This window comes from Gymnodraco acuticeps, unplaced genomic scaffold (assembly GCF_902827175.1).
Source record: "Gymnodraco acuticeps unplaced genomic scaffold, fGymAcu1.1, whole genome shotgun sequence".
Lineage (NCBI taxonomy): Eukaryota > Metazoa > Chordata > Actinopteri > Perciformes > Bathydraconidae > Gymnodraco > Gymnodraco acuticeps.
In genome coordinates this window covers 1,303,191-1,326,544 of record NW_022991443.1, presented here as the reverse complement: position 1 = coordinate 1,326,544, position 23,354 = coordinate 1,303,191, and the positions used below count along the sequence as shown (strand labels likewise).

At 40.0% G+C, this 23,354-nt stretch overlaps 1 protein-coding gene across 2 annotated transcripts in view; it reads right to left on the bottom strand.

Annotated features, from left to right (window-relative positions):
• Positions 1-22,869, bottom strand: part of ptpn11b (protein tyrosine phosphatase non-receptor type 11b) — a 46,356-nt gene extending 23,487 nt beyond the window's left edge. For both annotated transcript variants that reach the window (XM_034196369.1, XM_034196370.1), the window contains exons 1-2: positions 22,755-22,869; positions 8,501-8,623 (exon numbers count right to left, since the gene is read on the bottom strand). In XM_034196369.1, coding sequence (XP_034052260.1) covers positions 8,501-8,623; positions 22,755-22,768 — 137 coding nt within the window. In that variant the 5' untranslated portion in view covers positions 22,769-22,869. The remainder of the gene's footprint in view (positions 1-8,500; positions 8,624-22,754) is intronic.
• Between the last annotated feature and the right edge of the window lie 485 nt (positions 22,870-23,354).

The following is a 23,354-nucleotide window of genomic DNA, read 5'->3' as shown; positions in this document are numbered from 1 at the left end:
TTCATAGTACATGCATAAGGCCTAATGTATTGGCAAATATCAGGAAAGAAGAACACTGACACCCCATGGTTGTTGCCTTTGTCCCTGTTGACCTGCAGATCTAGAGGGTAGCACATCTAATGCCAGTATTTGCAGAGGGTTTTTAAACTAGGTAGTGTCACAATGTCAGAATGCAACATTCACATTTAACAGAGGAATCGAGAAACCGTTGAAAACCTGTTAGAAACACTATTTGGAAACAATTGTTGTTTAAAAACAGTTCATTCAAAGATTGAAATTGATTGTAAGGATGATGCAATGGTTCTCGACTGTGCTATAAATAGCCTGGCTGCAGTGGAAACATATCATAAGCTCAGGCTAGCATTATATAATACACAGGCAGGGAGATAATCCATTTGCTCTCTGCGGAAACTTGCCCTGTAAAATTCTCTCTTAAGAGTGCCCTTAAAATTCTTCCTCCAGGACTTTGGAGTCTATAAAGAGCATGAAAAATTAGAAAACTTGAAGTTGAAGTAAATTATAGCGAAACTTTCTCTGCTTGAAACTTTCTCTTTTTCTTCTCTTTGAGTTTAAGCAGCCTCTAAAATATGACATTTTCAAACCCTTCAAAAAAGCCTTCAGATGCTTTTCAGCAGCAGCTCTGTCCGACCCCTCCTCTCTTCTGTTCACCTCGAGGACCGGGGAAGAGAGGTGGTGGAGATAAGAAGAGCAGAGGCAGGGAGACGAAGATAAGACTGAGAGAAAGAACAGAGAGAGGACAACAGACTCCCTCAGCGTCCATTACAATCTGAATGGCCTCTGTAAAATGAGACCTGGCTAATGACTGGCTAATTAGCCTCCCCTGCTCTGATAAGACACTGTATGCGTGTGTGTGTTAGGTAGCATGATACGCTAGCCAAGAATAGCTTCTCCAGTTACGGGATAATTAGGTAATTATCTTCAGCATTTCCCATTATTTGTATACATTTTACAGACTTTATTTGGCGCAGTACAATTTAAAAACTTTTACACAGGTTGAGTAAAGTTTTGCCTCAATAATTATCTGAACTTTCTGAGACATAGGATATTGTGGCAGGACCAGCATGCCTAATGCAGTATTCATTTATATTCCATGTTGCCCCAGTGTCACTTTAAGGTGGTAGGTTTTTCTTGACTGTTGTTCAAATACACCAGATAACTTTTTGTGCTAAAATATTTATGTATGCCGACACAGCAATGTTTTAATTGTGTAGGTCTTAATTTTTTGGTTATTAACATCTAAAGATATAAATATATTTCCAGTTCAATTCTTTTTCACAGTATAATGACAATAAGAGCTAAACAAGTAATCTTGTTATCGCAGGATAATCAGTTTGAAATCCATGTTTAAAAAATGCAAAAATCCTTTCTCTCCCACACACCAATGCCTGAACGCCTCCATTGGACTCCTTTGTTTAATTCCATAACATAGTGACATCACTATGTCACACTTGCATTTATATTGGCTACCCCTCCAACACATTGGGCGTGTTATGCTGAGGGGCAGGACATATCCGAATTTTTTTTTCAAAGTGGGAGACCAATCACAACAGAGTCGGCCAGCTAACCAATCAGACAGAGGGTGAAAAGAGGTGCTGTAGCACAGGCAGAATGAGAACAATAAAGCACTCTTGTCCTCACTTATGTCCTCTTAAAGAGAGCCTGAGTAGTTATCACTAGATGCAGGACTAACCCCACTTTAATCAGCAGGTAAAAAAGTTAACTAGGCCTGGGTCTTTAGAAGTTCTAGTATTTATTTAACGATAAATAAACTGTACAAGCTGCAGCTGCACTTATTAGGTCACTGTTGACTTCATACTGGCGGCACACGCACAAGCTCTTTTTTTTCCTCTCTGACTGTCTACCACACCTGCTCACATTAAAACGTATAAAACCATTAAATGTTGACACGATGACGCAAGTGCATGTGCGTGTGCATGTTTTTGACCATGCAGCAGTCATGTATGTTTGCATGCACATATACAAGTATAAGGAATAAGGTGTTGTGTAGGTGTATGCAGATGTCTGTATCTGCTTGTGCATGTATTGTCAATATATGTTATAGTATATGTGGATAAGCTAGTTGTTTATTGAAAACAGAATCTCTTTAATATGAGGTTTACTTTCCTCTACTTTCCTCTTAGTTCAATTTGACCTACTGTCTGTAGCAGGTGTTGAGGTCTGCACACTGGCCACTTCACCTGTGTGCGTGTGCGTGTGCGTGTGTGACGTGTGTGTTTAAGGCCCCGTCCACAAGGAGACGATATCAGTTGAATCTGCTAACGTTCTCTATCGTATAGACCAGGGGTCGGCAACAGGCGGACCGCGGTCCGGATCCGGACCCAGACACCGACCTATACTGACCCGGAGCTATAATCAATACATTAATAGAGGATTTTTCGGCACCTCCCGCTTTTTTAACGCTGATTTGGGTGACTTGTGTAATTCGTGGAGAACCGAAGAGTTTTCGTTTTGGGGATGGCGAGTCCGTCCGTCAGTCTGACTGACGGACAACTTCTCACTTCAAAAAAGAAGAAGAAATCTAGACCGCAAAAAAAATTAAACAAGCGAGTACCTGTTTTTCCTGGCCATAGACAGGTTCCTTGAACACAAGACGAGCGTAACGTGTCTTCATGTGGTATATGATGTGGTATAAGTGTGGTATGCACTTTCCCTCCTCACCTCATACCTGAAAGACCGTACCTACAGGGTGACTTGGAGAGGGTCTGAGTCCGACCCTTGTCAATTAACTACGGGGGTCCCTCAGGGCTCTGTTCTTGGTCCCCTCCTCTTCTCCTTGTACACAAACTCGCTCGGATCAGTCATTAGCCCGCATGGTTTTTCTTACCACTGCTACGCTGACGACACCCAATTAATTCTGTCCTTTCCCCGCTCAGAGACCCAGGTCGTCGCACGCATCTCTGCTTGTCTAGCTGACATCTCTCAGTGGATGTCTGCTCACCACCTCAAGCTCAACCTTGACAAGACTGAGCTGCTCTTCCTCCCGGGAAAAGATTGTCCAACTCTTGACCTGACAATCAACATCGGCACCTCAGTTGTTTCCCCGACTCAGACTGCAAGGAATCTGGGTGTGATCCTAGATAACAACCTGTCCTTCACTGCAAACATCGCTGCTACAACCCGCTGCTGCAGATACACGCTTTACAACATCAGGAAGATACGTCCCCAGCTGACTCAGAAAGCGACTCAGGTTCTGGTCCAGGCTCTCGTCATCTCACGCCTAGACTACTGCAACTCCCTCCTGGCTGGTCTACCTGCATGTGCCATCCGACCTCTGCAGCTCATCCAGAATGCAGCGGCTCGTCTGGTTTTCAACCTTCCTAAATTCTCCCACACCACTCCGCTCCTCCGCTCCCTTCACTGGCTTCCGGTAACTGCTAGAATCCACTTCAAGACACTGGTACTTGCTTACCGTGCTGCGAATGGATCTGGCCCTTCCTACATCCAGGACATGGTTAAACCGTACACCCCAGCGCGTGCACTACGCTCTGCATCAGCCAAACGACTCGTTGCGCCCTCGCTGCGAGGGGGACCCAAGTTCCCATCGGCGAAAACACGTGGGTTTGCTATCCTGGCTCCAAGATGGTGGAATGAGCTCCCCATTGACATCAGGACGGCAGATAGCTTGCACATCTTCCGGCGCAAACTGAAAACTCATCTCTTTCGACTCCACTTCGAGCGTTAGAACGATTAACGAAGCACTTTTATACTAATAAAGGACTGGATTACCTAAAGCCAGTTGAGTAGCACTTGAAATGTTTGGCTCTATGAAACCTGATATACTTATATGATTCTGTTTTCTTCAAGGTTGTGTCTTCCTGGTCGAATGTACTTATTGTAAGTCGCTTTGGACAAAAGCGTCAGCTAAATGCAATGTAATGTAAAAATGTAATGTATATATCTCGTCTGAAAGGAGTGCTGACAGAGAGCACCGGAACGCCGCTCCAGCCCTTCAAATATTGCATTATAAGGAGCCGTACACATGCCGCAGTGTTTGCGTGGCTGTGTCTTTAGTTGTAAGCACAGTGGCGATCTGTTGTTATTAACATCTGGTTAGCTAGCTATGCTAACGAATTTAAAGAGCTTTTCTACAACCAGGTGGAAGAGAGCTCTCTCCTGAGAGGCTCAAATAACCTCAGCTCAGTGAGGTTAAGGCACACCTTGATATGATCATTAGTTATTAATGAGACTAAATGAAAAACAGGTATAAAACAACAAGAATAGAGTTTAAAAGGAGAGTGATTTGTAAAATATCCAAAAAGAAAAATCTGCTTACAGTTCTGTTTCATATGGGTGTTGAAAGATGTATCCATAGATCTCTTCATGTTGCTCTCAAAGTGCACCAGATTGATGCTTTTAACTTCAATATTTAAAAAAAAATCTTCCCGGGGAAACATGCCCCCGGACCCCCCTAGAGGAGGTTAGGCCCCCCCCCCCCACTTAAATCATGTTCACATGGATAGGATACTAAATACATTTGCACACATCTTGTGTCCATATCTTTCTGTTTTGGTGGGCACGCCACACCCTGCACATGAAATGAATGGGCTGTGATTTTAGTTTTTTTAAGCAGAGGTTGAGTTCAATAATTTGTAAGACCCTCGGAGGATGTTGTAAAAATTGAGATGAAAAAGGTTCCCCACCCGGCACCCCTTCTGTAAATAATAATAAAAACCCTTGATTTATAACTTAACATCTCTGTCTCCTATTGATCAGAGTATATTATAAAGAATAGCAGTTAATTGAAGCATTATAGCACAGGCCTTTGTCAGATGGTATATAACGCTGTTTTTTTCTGCTTCGAATAGTTCTCTCTTTTTTCACCATACCTGTGTTTGCATCACTGTAACCAATGAGCACCTGCATGTGTATGAGAATGGCCCTGACACCATTTCAGCCCAGATCTAAACTCCTGGCAGGACAAGCTCCAGCTCAATTCTCGCACTGAATTAAAAAAAAAGTGAGTGAGGGACTGCAATATAAGAGGGAAAGAAAGAGCAACTTTAAAACTGCTCAATTGTTATGATGTGTAAAGACTGATATTGTTCTATAATCGTCTGAAACTGTTAAGTCATGATGTGAAACGGTTAACAAAGAAAAAGGGAAACTCAAGCTGCTGCTACACTTTATTTTATTTATCTAAAATTAAGCACTTTAACCCTTTGGAGTCGACCGTCACGCCGGCGTGATCAGATCACATGACCTGTTCAAGCCGGTGCCGCATAAAAACAACAGTCCGGACAACATTGCCGTGTGTTTCTGTCGAAAGTACTGGCTTGAAACTATATCCCAGTCTTTGTTTCATGCAAAAAGACCCAGTAAACACGGAGATACGATGATATAAAGTTAATATATTTCAAAAGTATGAAAAATGGAAGCACATATTTGAATATCTTCGCCGTATTTAATCATTTTACGAAACGGAAAATACTGGAAACTGTAGATCCTGCTCAACAGGATGTATATGTGTATTTCTGTCGAAAGTACTGGCTTGAAACTATATGCCAGTCTTTGTTTCATGCAAAAAGACCCAATAAACACGGACATACGATGATATAAAGTTAATACTACTATTTCAAAAGTATGAATAATGGAAGCACATATTTTAATATCTTCGCCGTATTTGATCATTTTACGAAACGGAAAATACTGGAAACTGTAGATTCTGCTCAACAGGATATATTTACAGTACCAGGGAGGGGGTGAGGTAATCAGGTAAACGGAGTGATACGAAGCGAGACGAAAAGAGACGAAGAGGGACGGCGGGAACCGAAGAGAGATGGCGGGAAATGGAGAGAGACGAAGATATACGAAGACAGGCGGCGAGAGACTAAGAGAGACGGCGGGAGACTGCGATTGAAGTAAAGTGACAGACAAACATTGAGAATTTAGATATAGTTAGATAGATTTAGAGTTTTGAAGATTCAACTATAATGAAGAGAACTCCGAACGTGAGTCAAGCTTTAAGCTTGTTTTTTGACATGGAGGAGGAGGAGGAGCCTGTGATGTTGCCCTCTGTGTCGTATTGACAGAAACTGCTTTGAAGCGTGGCACAGATAAAGACAGAAAAAACAGATTTTTGTACATAATGTGTATATATATATATATTTGTATTATATTTATAATAACACTTTTGCCATATCAGAATGAAATCACATGTACATTATTTAAGCTTTTAAATGTTTTGTTGTGCCTACTGTGTCACTGTTGACAGAACTTGAGAAATAAGGGGAAAAAGCCTATGGATACACCTGTTATTTGTTCATAACATTTGTATATAGGTTCATGCTACCTAAATCAAACTTTCACATTATCATAGTGACATCCCATGTATATATTTCCAGCTTTCAAATGGTTTCGTTGTGTATGTTTGTGTTACCTATATGAAAAATAATATCATTTTCAAAATCTGTTTTTACGTTTTTTTGTGATTTTGGGTCCAAAATGTTCATATAGTATCTCAAAATGACAGAAATAACTATCAGGGTATATAGGTGAGGTTGTCCTTAAAAAAGAGATACCAAACATTGACATGCCAAACATTTCTTAATGGGGTTTTGTAAGACAAATCAAAAGTATGCGAAAACGGCCAAATTAGCCCTGGACTCCAAAGGGTTAAAGATGCACATATTTTCAAAAGCTATTTTATTTATTTTCTCTATTTTATTTTTAAATGCAGCCCGAGAGGAACATTACACATATCCACAGTATTTACTGTATATCTGTATTGTTCAATGTTAATTAACTATAAATATTGTTGTTTTTTAATTGTACTTTCTTTATTTGATTGGCAGTCAGTTGTTGATTACATGCATGTTGATAAAGCTACAGGTCACTTCAATATCACACTAATTCATGAAGAAAGTTAGACATTTTGATGTTCCGGACCTTTGCATGGGGACATTTTCTCTAACTGGACCTCGTTGAATTTTAGTTGAATACCCCTGGTATAGACGGTTCGTCCACATGAGGCCGACACGGAAACGCGGATTCGGAGCCCCGAATCCGATACACGTTGATAACGGCTCCCAAAGTGGGTAGGTCTGAGGACGAAACACTTGCGGCTCTGTGTGTACGCCCTATACGATCATTCCCTGAAAACGATGACGCCATAGCCCCATCTCTCCCCACCTCTCCTGCTCACCCCCACGTCATTGCTGATGCGTTTCGCCAACAACAACAACAATGGCGGATCACTGGGTTGCGTTCGTGCTCCAGACGCGACTGACCATGATACAGATTTTAGTGCAAAATCTACAGCTCCTCTACCACAACCATCAGCAACAATAATAATATAATATAATAATAATAATTGTCGTCATCGGTTTTATTCGCTGCTTTTGGTGTATTTTGTGGCGGAAGTCCAGCTCCACTTATAGGCCCGGCATATGTACTACAGCGCCTCCAGCGGGTCGAGCGGTCTCGTGTGGACGGACACGTTTCTTGAGCCGATTCCGTGTGGACGGAAGACTTTTTTGATATCAAATTGGTTAGTTTTCGTCTCCGTGTGGACGGGGCCTAAGTCTGTCAAGACAACAAACTGTGGCGACAGCTCTCCCCACCAACCCTCCTGTTGTGTGTGATTTACGACACTCTGCACCACACACACACACAAACAGGTAGTGAAGGTCAAAGCCTTAACAGGTTCTTCACTCTTTAACATTATTTTAAAAGCTGGCAGCTGCCTATCCCATTGTCCCAACTTTAGCTTCCTTTTCCTCTTTCTGTCCCTTTCAGAAACAAACCCTCCCCATGCCGCCATGCTAGCCAGAGCTAAAGTCACTCACTGCGTAACAAATGTGTTTGGGTTTTCTTCCAGGCGCTTGGCGTCTATGATGTATCTCTTAAAAGCTTCCGTTGCCAAGGAAGAGCCACTCTTCAAACTCTCTCTTCTTCTATCTAAGTTTGTTTCCTTCCTCTCTGTAATCACCACAGCGTGCAGTGCTGAGTCCTACTTACCAGAAATGTCGATTCTCTGATACACACCAGGGTTCACATTTGAAGAGAAAATGTTTGGAGTATTTTGTTTGTCAGACTCATCTCAGCTTTAAAGCCATAATCTTTCCAAATCGCACAAATATGTTATCCAACATGTTCCTAGAAACACTCACACAAAACAACTACTGTTCTGCAGACAAGTCGTTACATCACCTGCCGAGCCAGGGGTAGGAATCTCAGCACCTCCAAGGCATTTCCCACTCCTGAGCGGTGACCTTACTACTTTCAGTCAAACACTGAAAACCAACTAAATCCACAGTCACATTTTTATTAAAAGGGTGCTGTGGCACCCTCAAGTTCATTTTGTGTGATTACTTTTTGATACAGGGCATTAAGGCTTATACAGTTGGACTCATTTTAATTGTGCAGCCCCACTCTTTAATCAAGTAAATAATAAATGGTGAGGCTGATGGTGAACAAAATCAAATTGAAAAAAAGCAAGGGAGTGAGGCTGAGGCCTTACCTGACAGAGAGGGTGAAATCCCCCGGGTTGCTCTTGCTGGGCCGGGCCAGGAAACTGCCGTGGACGCCCCGGGTCAACAGGAGCTGCTCTGCCTCGATTCCGGTGATGTTGGGGTGGAACCACCTGAACCGCAGCCAGGGGACAGAAGACAAGACTGGTTACTGAAAATGGTCCATGTGTCCATATGAGAAAAATATACACAACCTGTGTCCCCCAAGCATGGAGACAAAACAGGCTCGAAATTCTAAATAAAAAAAATCTTATGTCCAAATGTTGTTCACATAACCATCAGAGGTCATTATTATTATTTAAATTTGTTTGAGTGCTATTTATGTACAGGACCCCGTGAGAGTCTATGACATATTTCATATGCAGCAGTCATGGTTGATGCAATGTGTCATGTTTCATGTGTATAGTCTAAATCTGGCTTTATTACAGTGTGTAAAGTAAAATGAGCAACTAGCTATTAGTATAAACTAAAATACCATACTGTACAAACAACTTTAATAGCGAAATGTTAATACATTTATATTGGACGAACACAATCAAATGTGTTCGTTTTTATACTACTTAGCAAGAACAGAAATGCTAAAGCCGTCCGATTGTTTAGCACTGATGAATAAAAAGTATCCTGCTGAGAAAATCCAAAGAGGCTCTAAGCTGGCCTTTGCACATTAGGTTCAATAAGTGCACCCTATTAGCCTGTCCTTAGATTTGCACTAGCTTTTCAAGAATGAGTGCACAAAGAACAAGAGGATTGAGACACATTTAAGCTCTTTGTCATATGGCTTATATCTTTGTAATAAATTAAGATAATGTTTATCTTATGGTTTTTTTATTTGTCGTATACCATAATATCATTTAACAAAAATGTAAAAGCCATAACACTTACTTTAGTTAAAACAAAAGATATATAAGGTCTCACATGTTGCAGTTTCCTGTTTTAATTGAAAACTCTGGTTAAAACGACATTAACATAAAATAGTCCTCCTCAATGACACTTATGTTAATATTAAATCGCTATTAAAGTGCGCTGTATGAAAAGACAACTATGATCAGATTTAAAGATGAATTGTGAGCAATAGTGTTGTCAAGTTATATACCATTTATTCTGGGTTTTTTTCATGTATTCACCGACAGTTCTTAACAATATCTGTAACCATGATTATGGTGGTGCATTAGTCCATAGTCCATGTTTCTTTGTATATTAACCCACACTAACCCTGTCTTGTTAAAGCAGTGCTTTACTGTATGTCCCGCCCTGGTTTAAACAGGAGGAACACTCAGGTTTACAGTACCGCAAAGCTAATGATTACATGTTACTTCCCCTGTTGCAAAAACACTGGGGGGAAATATTTATCCAAACAACCTCTCAACTATGTTTTGTGCACTGTCAAAACCAAACTATATTCACACATAGTCGTAAGAGTAAGTGAGCATGTACAGGAGCAATGTCCCGGTGAATGGCTGAACGTCAGCTGTGAGGATTTAAAGCTCATGTTTAAGCAGGGATCATTGGGTTCAACCTCCCTAACTACTGTGTGCCTTGGTGGTCTAATCCAACGCACCATTAGCCACCCGGGGCTCCGTTTGTGTGTCAGGGAGACTGACACATGTGTGCAGTAAGGTCAAGTGAATCGTCTATCATCGGTGACACACAAAAAAAGGTTTCGTGTGCAATTTTAGTGAGAAGCATGAAATAGCAGAAACTATTAAAACGAGCAACAATGCCACATTGTACCAACAAGGTTTGTTTTATATGCACTTTGTGTAATAATTGTAGAAATAATAAAAAAAAATGAAAATATTTCTGACATTTCAAAGGAGTATTCAAACAACCAGTGAAGTATGTGATCAAAGAGATCCGGTTATTTTAATTTGATTAGTCAATTGAAGGAGACAATTAATAAATGAGGATATTTCAATTACAGGGTAACACAACCACACATTTTCTGGTTTCAGCTCCTCCAATGTAATAATGTGTTGTTTTTGTGCTTTATAACCAGACATACAATGAAATAAGTATTGATAAAAAAAATCCATATGGGCTTCTATCATCCTATTCTGAAGGCTACACTTTTAATTGATGAATGAAAACAATAGCATGATTTATTAACTGAAACTCTTAATCCTATATGCAGTAACATAAATGTGTTTTATGGTTAATAACACAGGGGAACTATGCATAACAATAGTCCAATCGTTTCACGCTGCAACCTACATTTACACCCAGACAACCATGTATGGAGATAAACAGGTTTTTCAGGGAAGCAACACAGAGACAGTTTCTCGCTACATTGAGATAAGAGAGGACAAAGCTCGACTACAGAGACTAATCTGGCTCTTCTAGGTCGTCTTACACTGTCGTATCATCAGACTCTGATGTACAATCCATTTCACAAGATTGCTGTTTTCTTGTTTGCTACTTCTACCTTTATTAGTTTCCAAGACAGGCTTTGGACAAGAATACAGTTTCAATCGAAAATAAAGCAATGTTGTTGTTTCCATAAATGTTGATGGGTTGAAACAATAGGGCCCCTTTCAATTATTTCAAGCAGTTGTGTTTCAGGCATTTGGCTATAATATAATAATGCACTGTACATTACCACTTCCCCCTCACCTGCCAACACATAGAGAATGTCTGAATAACAAGCATTTTGTCACTTTTAACTAAATAAAAAAACAGTTTTTTAAAATCTATTTTCTGTTATGCGAAATCAAACTAAAATAAGAAATGTACGGTGCATGTTGAAATGTTAAATAAAAAAGAAGTCCCCACATCCTTAACAAATTCCAAAATAGTTTTTCGCTCTTGACTTTTGATTTGGAAATAAAAAAGCTGGTTACTGTCAATGACTCAACAAGAATGGAAGTGACATATAGACCAAATGAGTCATGGAAATCAGGCATTTCACATCCTAAATCATAGCCTTTCACCAGCACCTCCAACACATTACAAAGGCTTATTATTGATGAATATAACCCAGCGGAGAGCGGACAGATGGTGACACAGAGCGCCTTCATGAAGCTCATGCCGATGAGATCATATCTGCAAGCTTCAAAATAAAGCTTCAACAGTGGGTTAGCATTTAGGCCTTTCTGTTGTTGCCCACTGCACGACACAAACCCATGACAGTGAGATTAAAATAAGACTCATGTCAGCTCAGCAGATCTTGTATCACTTCAGAGCAGCCAATGCATACAAAAGATCAATCTCATCTCCTGTTATGGGACACAATGCTTTCAAATCATTTCTTTAATAACTCGTATGACCACAAAAGCATAAATATAAACACTGAGCAACAACGATATCTTAGCCTGACATTCTTATTGTTAATAGATTGAGTTTCTGTGTGTCAGAACGACTTAGAATAAATAAGCTGGGACTGACATTTACAGAAAATAAATGAAAAAGGATATAAATTGCCTTTTTGGGAGCAAAATGTAAATGTCAGACAAGTATGTGTTTGGACATGAAGCATCACTTTGCTTTCAACAGATGAATTAAAGACACTGACTGCTTGTCAATCACAAAGCTGCCTGACGTGTTTCGAGTGAAGGACATGAGACAAGTCATGATGCTCAAAGGAGAGGCATGATTTGGAGGATATAACTAATATGGATCATTTTACACAATTGAAGCATGATTCATGATATTGGAGGGATTCATAGTTTTTCCAACATCCTTCTTATTATCATAAAAGCATGTATTTTAAATTAATATGTTTTGGATTTTTTCTGTACCAAACAAAGATATGTTATTAAAAGGAGGCCTACTATGCTAGTTGTTCAGAATGATATTCCTATTTGGTGCCCCTACTGTGACAAGTTGACATACTTTAATGTTAAAAAGGGCACCTCTTTTCACCCTCTGTCTGAAACCAGCGCCCAGTCTGCTCTGATGGTCGGCTGGGTAAGCTTGAGTGTTACATGGTGATGTAACTACTGTATGTTGGGGAAGTAAACAAAGGAGTCCAATGGAGACGTTCCAGGTGGGGTGAGAGAAACTTTGGGGTTCTAGCCTTTGCAGAACATTTACATGCACACACCTATATCACACATTACTAATGCTGAATGTGTGATTTGGTTTGTATATGGTCAAATACAAGACATTTATTAGAATTTCGACCAAAACTGCGCAAAACACCTCTCCATTGGGATCATAAGGATCCTCTTTTGTTGAAGGTTCACTAGTTAACTAACAGGATTAGTCCAGTGATTAGTAAAATGTCAAAGTCTGCTTGATTTAGATTGAAATATAAGTCCAGCCTGCATGAGCAGAGAATCTCCATTGGACAGACCAGACATCTGACCCAGACTCCACCTGGCCTGCTTTTCCTCACCGAGGGGGGGGCAAAACCGATCTGCTGCCCTTTCTCTCGTTCCACGAGCACAGGAAGCAATTATAGGAGGAACTTTACAAATAAAAAATACTAACCGATTACAAGAGGATTAGTGTGTTCGAACGCAGGGTGAATAGGACATGACCCTCGCTGTTACGCTAGAGATATCGCTGGAAGCGGTTGAGCTGAGGACGGAGCATTTGTGGACAGACAGGAAATGACTCATCAGGATGGAAAGAAAGTGTTACAAGCATTATCCACAGTATTCAAAGTGAATCAAGAGATGGATTGTCATTGAAATTGAATTCTGAAGAATGCATAGCAGTTGCTTGGTGTAATTCTTTCCCATTTCTAATCGTGTATAACGCCACCTTTTTCCTGCTTTATCATCGTTTATATATTTCTATGTTTCACAAAACAAGATCCGACTTCAAAAGACCTCCTGATTACAGTGAGGAAACATTTATTTGGCATAGCTGTGGACCACGGCAAGATATCTGACATGGTTTCAGGTATCAAAGATACATTGCTGGTCAACTACAAGCAGCTTAGTTGACTTAAGACTTAAACTGGCAAGACTTCAATCAGAAACCTTCCAATATAAAAGCTTAAAGGAATTTGATTGAAATCGCAAAACGGACTGCTGATTGCAATACCAGCGAAAAGACATTCCAATCAGATGAAACAGTATACAGCTGTATTATCTGACAATCATTACTTTAAAAACATGTTTTATTGTCTTTTATTTGACAACATGTGTTCCTCCCGTCAAAGCCCTTCACAACAATGGTACTGTACTAGAGAGCCATTGACATGTCATGTGTGTCAGCTGGTGGACAGATTACTTGTAGTATTGCTTTTAATCCTACACAGATTCATACGGAGAAATAATAATAGTGGGGCAGGAATGCCTTATGTCATCTAATCCCTCCTCACAGTGCTGTCACTCGTCAGATTGTCCAAACAATGGAAGACGGGCTGGGACCAGGCACACACCGTGGAGCAGCAACTGTGTCAGGGTTACAGACGGACCCTATCTTCACTTGCAAAAGCAAACCCTAACCCTTTTTAAAACTGGACCAAATGTCTATCCCAAACATTCTGAAACACCAACAAGCACACATCAATGCACGGAAGTGAAATGCTCTACAAATGGATACACTTCTACATTCACTTGTTATATTTATGTACTGTATTCTTAAAGGCATTATTTACGGAAGGAGGAGGAGTTAAAATAATTGTGAGGGGTTTCCTAAAAGCAGCAGAACGTGCGGCTGAGTTTAGTTTGGATCGCTTTTGCCCTACCTCACCATTGTGGTCTAAGCCTGCCACAGCCCCCTAGCTTGGGCTGCCTCACAGTTTAGTAATCCAGCACTGGGCACAGTTACACAGGAGAGGCGGGAGGGAGCAGGGGAGATATAGAGATGCGGAGGGTGGAGGGTAGCTTGTAAAAGTGTTACTGGGTTAGATAGAGTGAGACAGTGAACAAAAGAGAAGGGGGGGTGCTTTGTAAGAGTGTTAAACAGAGAGAAAGACTGCAGGAGGGAGAGCGAGGGGGTGGGGGCCTTTTAATCTGGGATTTGGGAGAGTGTGAGCAGGCCTGATACCAGCGGCCGACACTATCAGTCGGCCCCTGCATCCCCTCATTCCCCACCTCGGACCAATGTGCTGGCAGGCTGGTCCGACCACCCTCTGTTCTCCGCATCACCCTCACCTTTCCTCCCCCTTTGTAGCCGTAACGCCTAGCGGCTGAGCGATGGCTGTAAACCACCGCTCTAGAGCTTTCTCTGGCTGTGACACAGATCAGACCAGGCCAGCTACAAGGTCCCGCCTGCTATCCTGTCGGAGGCCAAATGCAACAGCTGTGTTGCCCGTGCCTGGAGATTAGACCTCATCGTACGTGGCGTAGTTACACCGGATCATAGTTAGCCCCTAGCCAAAGCTAAACCCCCCACAATCCAGCCAATTCAGCAGTACGCCATTAGGGTATTCATTTAGCAGCTTGCAGATACATTTGAAAAGAAATGCATAGGAAAAAGATTCATGGCAATAGTAGACTGCAGAGTAATGTCTAACAACCTGACTGTGACCTCTGGATGGTGTGACAATCTAAGGACATTTCCAATGTGGTTGATAAAGGGTAAGACACAGAAATTGTGATTGATGATAAATAGTTTGGCAATCACCAAAGTCACATCCATTCTTCCTGAGGGGAACATGAACACCAACATTCATGGTAAATAGTTTTTAAGACATTTCACTTTAAAAAAGAAAAATGTCAACTCCATTGTGGTTTGAAAGGAAATGTCAGGATGTCACCAAAGTCATAATGAATGATCCTCTGGGGACCATGAATGAGTGGAAGCCTTCCTACCAATTCACCAGACATTGCCATCGCTAAAGCTACAACAGCTGGAAATGTAAAGCCACGTTAAACTTACCCAAGGTAAATTACAAAGTGACCTAAAACAATTGTGAGAAGATATGAAAAGTGTAAAGCACATTGTAAATCCTTTAACAGTTGGCAAGATCAGGGCATGAGAATGCATGTGTTAAACACAATATGAATATTGTTGAAAGAAGCTAGTTAGTAAGCTAGTAAGTCAGTTACATTTTCGGTGAAATAAGACCTTGGTGAAGACAACAAACATTTTGGATGCTCGGTAAGACTTTTTTTAATACAAGACATTCAAACAAAACATTTTATTTTCAATTATGAAAGTCATTGCTCTAAATGTCACTTGTGCAATCGTGGCTGCAGGGCTTTGGATAGATTTCTTGGAAGCATTTTTTGAGATTCGCAGTGAAACTATTATTTTGTGATCTGGGTGTCTGTGTTGTCACAGCGCAGGACAACATGTATTTGCCCTTTCTCTTTCAGTGTGTGTTACTCAGTGTAATGATTAACCTTTGGGCCATCACTCACCAAGAAACGCTTGGAGAAATGGCCTGGTTATTGGGACCCGGTGATAAAGAGTATTGAACTGCTCATTTGCTTGGAAGTGTTCGGGTGTAAAGTCAACCAAAGGTAACATTGGAAGCGTTCAACAGTTGGTGTACTTTCAATGATCTTATGTCAGTTGTCAGTTAGATTATTATTATTTTTTGTGAATGCTATAGTTCAATACATATCTTGACATGCATATTGAAAAGACAAGTTGAAAAAGAATGAATCAATTGCAAATATCTCTCTTTTTGTTAAGAATTTCTGATTGTTCCCCTAGGTTTTACTAAACCTCAATAATAATGAAGCTCACTAGGAGCTAATCATGTCTACATGCCAAACTATATATAAGACATTCTTTTACGTTTTTGACCTTTTAAAGTATAGAGTAGGTCATAACATGCTTTCAAAAATATTAAGAAAACCGCAATAGTCTAAATAATCTACAATACACTGTAAAAGACCATTTATAGCATCTCCCCTCTTGAGTGATGTAACAGAAATAAATAAATAATAAATAACCCAACAAATATGTGTAGCTTTTTACACGTCAAATCATTTGTCTGTGTAGTACTGCACTACTGTCAATTTTCTTAGAAGTCTTTAATACATACTGAACAGCTTGCCCCCCCCCCCCCCCCCCCTTAGATCATGACTGCAGGAGTGACTCAGAGCTTTCCAAGAATAGGATTGCCTTTGATAACCACCAGGCGCCCCATTTTCCTGCAACTGGCCTTGGAGCAGAGCGAGACAGAGACAAGACAAGACAAAGAAAAGGAGATTTCTAACGCCTGGCTTTATCTGAAGAGACGTGGACAGGAAGGGAGACGAGACACAGGTTGTGCTGTGGGAGAGACGGAGGCAGCTGGGGGCTGCAGGTTAGGCCTGGTGGAGGAGAAACAGACGGGGTGTGCATCCAGCCACCACTCTATCCTCTTACATAATGTCTCAAGTTCAATATAGCCCTGGTTGTCTATTTAAAGCGTGCATGTCTAGGCCCGCTGACAAAAAGGTGATATACTTAGTAGCCGCAGCGCAGCATGAAAGCCCCTGCTCGGGCTAAATTGGTCACAGACAAGCTCAGGGTGTGGGTTTTGGCAATGTCGCGGATATTTTTAGCCCGGCTGGTGATCCGGGGTATTTACATGAGGTGCAAAACTCGCACACCCCCCATTGCCAGATGCTTCACTCTGTGTAGCACCAGGAAGGCAGCCTAGCAGAACTCTGGCAATCACTGCGAATGTTTTGCAAAGTGTGTCAGCAAGCAGAAGCCAAATAAATCAATAGCGCTGGCAATGATATGACCAGTGGTGAAAAGCTTTGAAAGCAGTTCTTTAGTGGTACGATAGCGACTAATAGCACATGGTATCCATAGTTTGTGACTTCTGTATTTACATTGAGTCAACAGTACTTATCAAACACAGAGTCAAAGTGGCTCTGGGCATTCATGGTTAATAAATAACTAGTTCACAGACACATCCAACCTTTTTTTAAACAGACAACATGAAAGTTCAACTTGGCGGGAAGCAGAAAGTAGTTCAAACACGACAGAAAGAAATTGAGGATACAGAGCGATCACTTAAAAAGTCTTCATAATTGTCTCTCTTTAACATAGCACTCTGCAATTTTCTTGCAAAATGTATCAGCAGGCAAAAGATTAAAATAATGGAATAATCCCCCTTTCAATTTGTATAGAGTGATGAATTGGCAGAAAAGCAGTATGTTTGACATTCAACTAATGTTTCTCACTAAGAGGTCATATTTGCATTTTGTGAATAATGTTTTATAGGCTCTCTTTTAAAAAGGCTCTTTAAACAACCGTCTTCCATTAGCATATTACAGCTGTGGTTCAGTTAGTCCATTTCCCATGCATCACAGGAAAATGTTACCAAATGCAATCTTAGTATTACAAGCAAATGCATCATACATTTGCATGATGATACTTTGCTAAGATTTTCCGCATCTCATTTGACTATGCAAAACTAAGGGCTTACTAGATTGAATGTGTTGATGGAAAAAACATTGAATTGAATGAGGTTTTTCTGCAGAAATTGAAGACTTAAAAGACTAATTCAAAATAAATTCTATGTATTTTATTCCACATTTGCCATTATTTTCTGTAACAGTAGGATCACTTTAAATTACAATAAAAAAGTAATATGTATACCATTAAAGTGGTGACACTCCCTTGATGTAGAGAAATAAGCAGATACAATTAGAGTACTTCTTCCTGTAAAAAAGAAGCCATAGGCGATAATATGTCGGCAAAGAGAAGTTATTATTTGTATTAGCAGCCAAAGCTAGCGAGACCATTGTACTTCTCCCTGAAGTGAAATGAGCATGATTTGAATATTCAAAGAACAGTAGGCATGACAGTATTAACCGGGAACTGGGTTTAGTTCTGAAATGTTCAAATCAACGTTTCCTACAGAAACCTGGAATAGCCTTTATACCTTTTCAAACACTTTTGACCCTTGACCTCATTAGCATTAAGTGCTATTTCAAGATCCAAAGTAGGGCTGAGAAAAACTTTATTGTTGTGTCCAGTGGTTGAAAAAGTACATTTACTCAAGTACTATACTTAAGTATAACTTATTCACTTGAGTATTTTTCACTTTATGCTACTTTAAACTTTTATTCTACAACAATTTAGAGGCTAATAGTACACATTTGACCAGGGCCGCCACTGGCCAATTTGGGGCCCCAAGCGACATTGTGAGATGAGGCCTCCCCCCCCCCGACAGGAGTGAAAAACAAAGTAGGCTACTTTGCAAATATAATTCCTGTTTATTATTATTATCAACAGTTACTTTTTTATACAGTGAGGTAAATGGTAAATGTGCATGTCGTTCAGTATGCGTTTACAGGTGATACGTCTGCATTTCCTGCCAAATACTAGCCTCAAAAAGATTCAAATATAATTAATGCAAATAAACTACTTCTACTAATAATCATAATCAGTTCAATAATATAAATACTATATTATTTTATTATAATATAGTTGTAATATAGTCAAGACAAAACATGCTTATGACAAAAACTGATATTTCTTAAATCTGTATTCTAGTTCCCTCTGTCAGCAATGTATCAACAACTACACACACATTTCTATCAGTGTTTCTCTGTGTTGTGGTTGACATGATGATGACTGCAGGAGTTAAGGGGAGAGGCTGAGCATCACCATGAAATGTGCAAATTGACATACAAATGAATAAAAGGGGAAAAAATGCTCCATGTTTTTTAGGCTGTAAACTTTAACTGTTATGTAAGCCAACTAGACAGACAGTGTATCACTCTTCCTCCCGTACATTAGCAGATAAAAGGCATAACATACTTGAATGAATGGTAAATAAAGAATGCTGGAAATAACTGCATCTCCATTAGCCTATATGCTATGCAGAGACTGCCTTCTTCATGTCGTGAATTGCAGCTGATGTTTTAATATGGCAATTTGACTTAAACAACATTCGCAAGTTGTACATTTGACTCATACAAATGTACAACATTTAAGAGCAGCAGGTTTCCCTTTTATCTGCAGTCTCTATTGGCGCATTTCCACTACAGCGCGGAGCTCGCTTTAAGCGTGCCGAGCCGTGCGGGGCCAGTTTTTGGTTAGGAAGGGGTGATGCTCTAGTTTCTTCATGTTTTGTTTTTTTCCCCTCTTGCTTGCGCCAGACTGAAACTGTCTTTTCACCGACATCTCTTCACCTGCACTAGTGGCCGTATCAAAGCCGTGATTGGTCAGATGTCGATTCATTGCAACGGTGTCGTTGCAGCTGAGGCCCTCTGGGCGGGGCCCCCTGCAGCCTGCGTGATTGGCCTGTAGGGAGGGGCGGCCCTGCATTTGACCCAACTTCATGAATTTAACAGCTTTGGTTACTAGCTACTATAGAGATACAGATCATACATATAAAATCATTTAGTATTTTATGATATATTATTGTAGGTTAAGCTGCCCAAAGTAAGTCAAATAAACGTCACCTTTACTTTGCATCACTAATTATAATACAATAAATGGAATTATATGATTATGAAATGTGCTATTATGCATAATAAGAACCTTTATTGTTGGTACTTTTAATGCTACTACTTTAGTACTTTTACCTGTATTTTTACACCGTTGTATTTTTTACTTTAACTCTTTTTTGACTTTTTCACCTCTAGTTCTGTTTCCCTACACTATCTGTATTGTTTTGCGTCTGAACAAAATGTGAAAAGAAACCCTGACAGTAGTTCGGACTCGGAGCACTCCTGGAAATGTTGCTGTGCTATCTCATTCCCCCACATGGGCTGTTGTTTTCCTGTCGGCTTATCCACAACACTGACTCACTGCTCTCCGCTGGTCAAATGACTTTCAGTGACAGATGAGGTCTCCTCTATAAACAAAGGGGGGGGGGGGGGGGCAGAGGTGATTTCCAATAGTGGAAAGTTTGATATACTACACACAATCAACTGGCGAAATAAAAAAGAATCAGCAATGTGTGAGAGATTCCCGTTTATCACAGCGTTACTCGGAACTCTGTCATGGTACTAAAACAATAAGGGACATTCCAAATGGTTCCTTCAAATAATATTGACTATGAGAATAATGATCTAAAAAACCCTCATGAACTGGAGAGTCTGAGTGATTCTGTTATCAACAGGAGAGCAGGTCTGTCTGATCAACATGGCACGCCATGTAACATTGTTCCCCTGTGGTATTTCAGCTCAGGAAGTAGAGAACGAGCCACAGAGCAACAGTCCTATGTGTTTCTGCCGGTGACGAACCATGGAAACAACTTCAAACTCTGTCTCAGTGTTTTCCCACTATCTCGGATCGTAGCCTGCTGGTGGCTTCTGTCAACTCACAAGGGTGTTTGATCAATGGTTACCAATTTAAGGCTACATTTCTTAGAAATAGATTTCATAAAGTGAGAAATTGTGGCACTAATAGTCAATGTTTTTTAACCAATATTCCTATCAGTTCTCAACACATTTTACTCACTGGTCTTATTAATGTTCCAGTTTGGAAAACCCCGCTAAACCCCACTCACATCTGGCTTTGTCTTTAGTGGGAAAGGCTACAATCGGCATTCATTCCCAGAAAAGAGACAGAAATGCATACTCTTGTTGGCAACTATTTGTTTTTTTATAGCTCTAACATTATAAAAAGCAGCATACAGTACAAGCTCATTTAGATTTATTTTAAAAGGGTACTATTGCTATTTCAGATAAGAAAGCAACACTAGACCAACATTTACATCAGTAGGTCCTAATAGCGACAGCTTTTAAGTCCAATTGAGTCCCGTCATTTCCCCAAATTCAATATTTGGAAGTGAAAATAAAAGTGAAATGAGAAGTTTAAGGTGATTACCCAAATGGTCTATTGCATTAGTTAACTGAACCATCAAACGGAAAGGACTCCCCAACATCCTTGCAATCGTCTGAGGATTTACAAGTTACAATATTACTGTCTAAGACATACCTTTTGAGACTCTATTGTGAAAACAATTTCAACTTAGCATTCTACGAAGCATCACAGACATGACTTTGTGTTTTGTGAAGATTATATTAAAATCAGTAGAATGGCTCTTTAAACTCGATATCATTACACCATCACAACTTTTAAGAGACATGACAGTCACATGTCACCCTGGCACGACACATGTGCAATCTTTTCCACCCATATCGTGCTATTTGTATCAACTATAAACTCCCTGATTGCTGACATTGCATTTTTCTTGAGTCCGAAACAGCCATAATGTACAAGAGACAAGGAGATAGCTGGAGTCAACATTTCTGAGGTCACCTTTCAGATCTGCACCAGTTGTTTTATACCATTAATAAAGTGTGTGCTTTACACCACTGTGTAAATGTGTGTATTTTACCACAGCAAACAACACCAACAAAACACATTTCTATTATGATAACTTCACTTATTCATGTCTCGGGTTACTCGCTGGAAACCACCTAGAAAGAATAATCTGACATTATATAAACAAATAATGTTAAGTCTACATAACTGCATGTACACTTATCTACTCGTGTTTATGCTGTTCATCACAGCTCCTAATTCCTCGCACTAAGCGGGTCAATGTTTCAGGGAGATCTACAAATCATTACTAGCCCACAGACGCACTCGAGGTTAATAATATAAAGGAAGAATAGTGAGTTATTGTAAGAAGAAATATACATTCTATTCACACTAAAAGTATACATTTTGTACAAGTATTCAACAGAAGTTTAGTATGGTTATAAATAAAGCATTAATAAAGGTTTTGTTTAAAGGAACAATAACTAATAACATTGACACTTAATGTTGTGGTTCTTGACAATACATTAGTGAAACCTTTGTTGACTTATGGAAATGTGTTGCAGGTTTACTATAAGACCCTTTCAGGGCTTGGATTCACAGGAAGCTTTAAGCCAATTTCCTGCACTGTGCACGAAGAGAAACAAAGAGAAAGGGCAGACCGAACAAACCTAGTAGTAGAAAAGAAAAGTGAGGATACAAATGTGTATGATGCACGACAATAATGGAGACACATTTAGTTGAACTTCTCTGACTTAGATGCTACTCAATAATGTAAGAACACTACAATAATAACTCACACCACTCATAAATGCAAGTCAATGCAAAACATGAAAACTTGACACAGGTTTTTTAAACTGTGAGTTAACTCTGCAGCGCGTCTCCGCTTTAATTTGTCACCACACGTTTAGCAAATATAGTGTAGCTCTGTGCTAGTTCATAATTTAACCGGCAAACATTTAAATATATTCTTTAAGTGAAGTTTAAATATGAAGCGTCAAGTGCGTCTCTCACAGGGGTCTGACAGGAGATAAGTTGAGGCGCCCCTGTTTTCTCTCGCGAGGAGCCTCACTTCAGTCTCGCCAGGACAGTCTCTGGCGGCTCGTGCAGTGTGGAGAGGTTTTTAAAAAATAACGGTGTTAATAATGAAAGTCTAGAAAAGTAACGCGACTTTACCTGCGAGATGTCATAGCAGTCTCTGGAAGCTGTCAAGTGTCCACAAACGTTTCCCTTTAGCCTCTGCCGAGTCGCTGTGAAGAGTGAGAGCTGTGGAACCTGTGCGAAGAGCTACACATGACTACTGACACCGTTTCCGCTTAATGCCTTCAAAACAAAGCCTCGTCTAAAAAAAAATATCACATAGATAAAGACATCATTTTCATGATCATTATCAAATGAATGTTTTTATATTAAGGCGTCTGCACAGGAATCTTTATTTTGATGTATTTTAAGATGATGTTTATTTGTTTTGAAGTAGTAAAAAAAAGATGTGAGAAAATACTCTTTTTTATATCAATTATTCGGCTTGGCTTTTTAGTAAACTCAAAAGTAACATAACAATTCAGTGGTGTTTGTATAGCACAACATCTTGTTTTAACCCATTATCACCTTTAAAAGGATATTTAAAAAGTGTATCACTTTTATTTTGACAATCAAGCTTCTTTTCCTGTCCAGCTCTGACTAAACCCAGCTAACTTGACGCATCTTAAGAGAACATTGTTGAAGTTCCATGGCATATTTAGGTTTATGAGGGAGGCTTCATAAAGAATATACAGT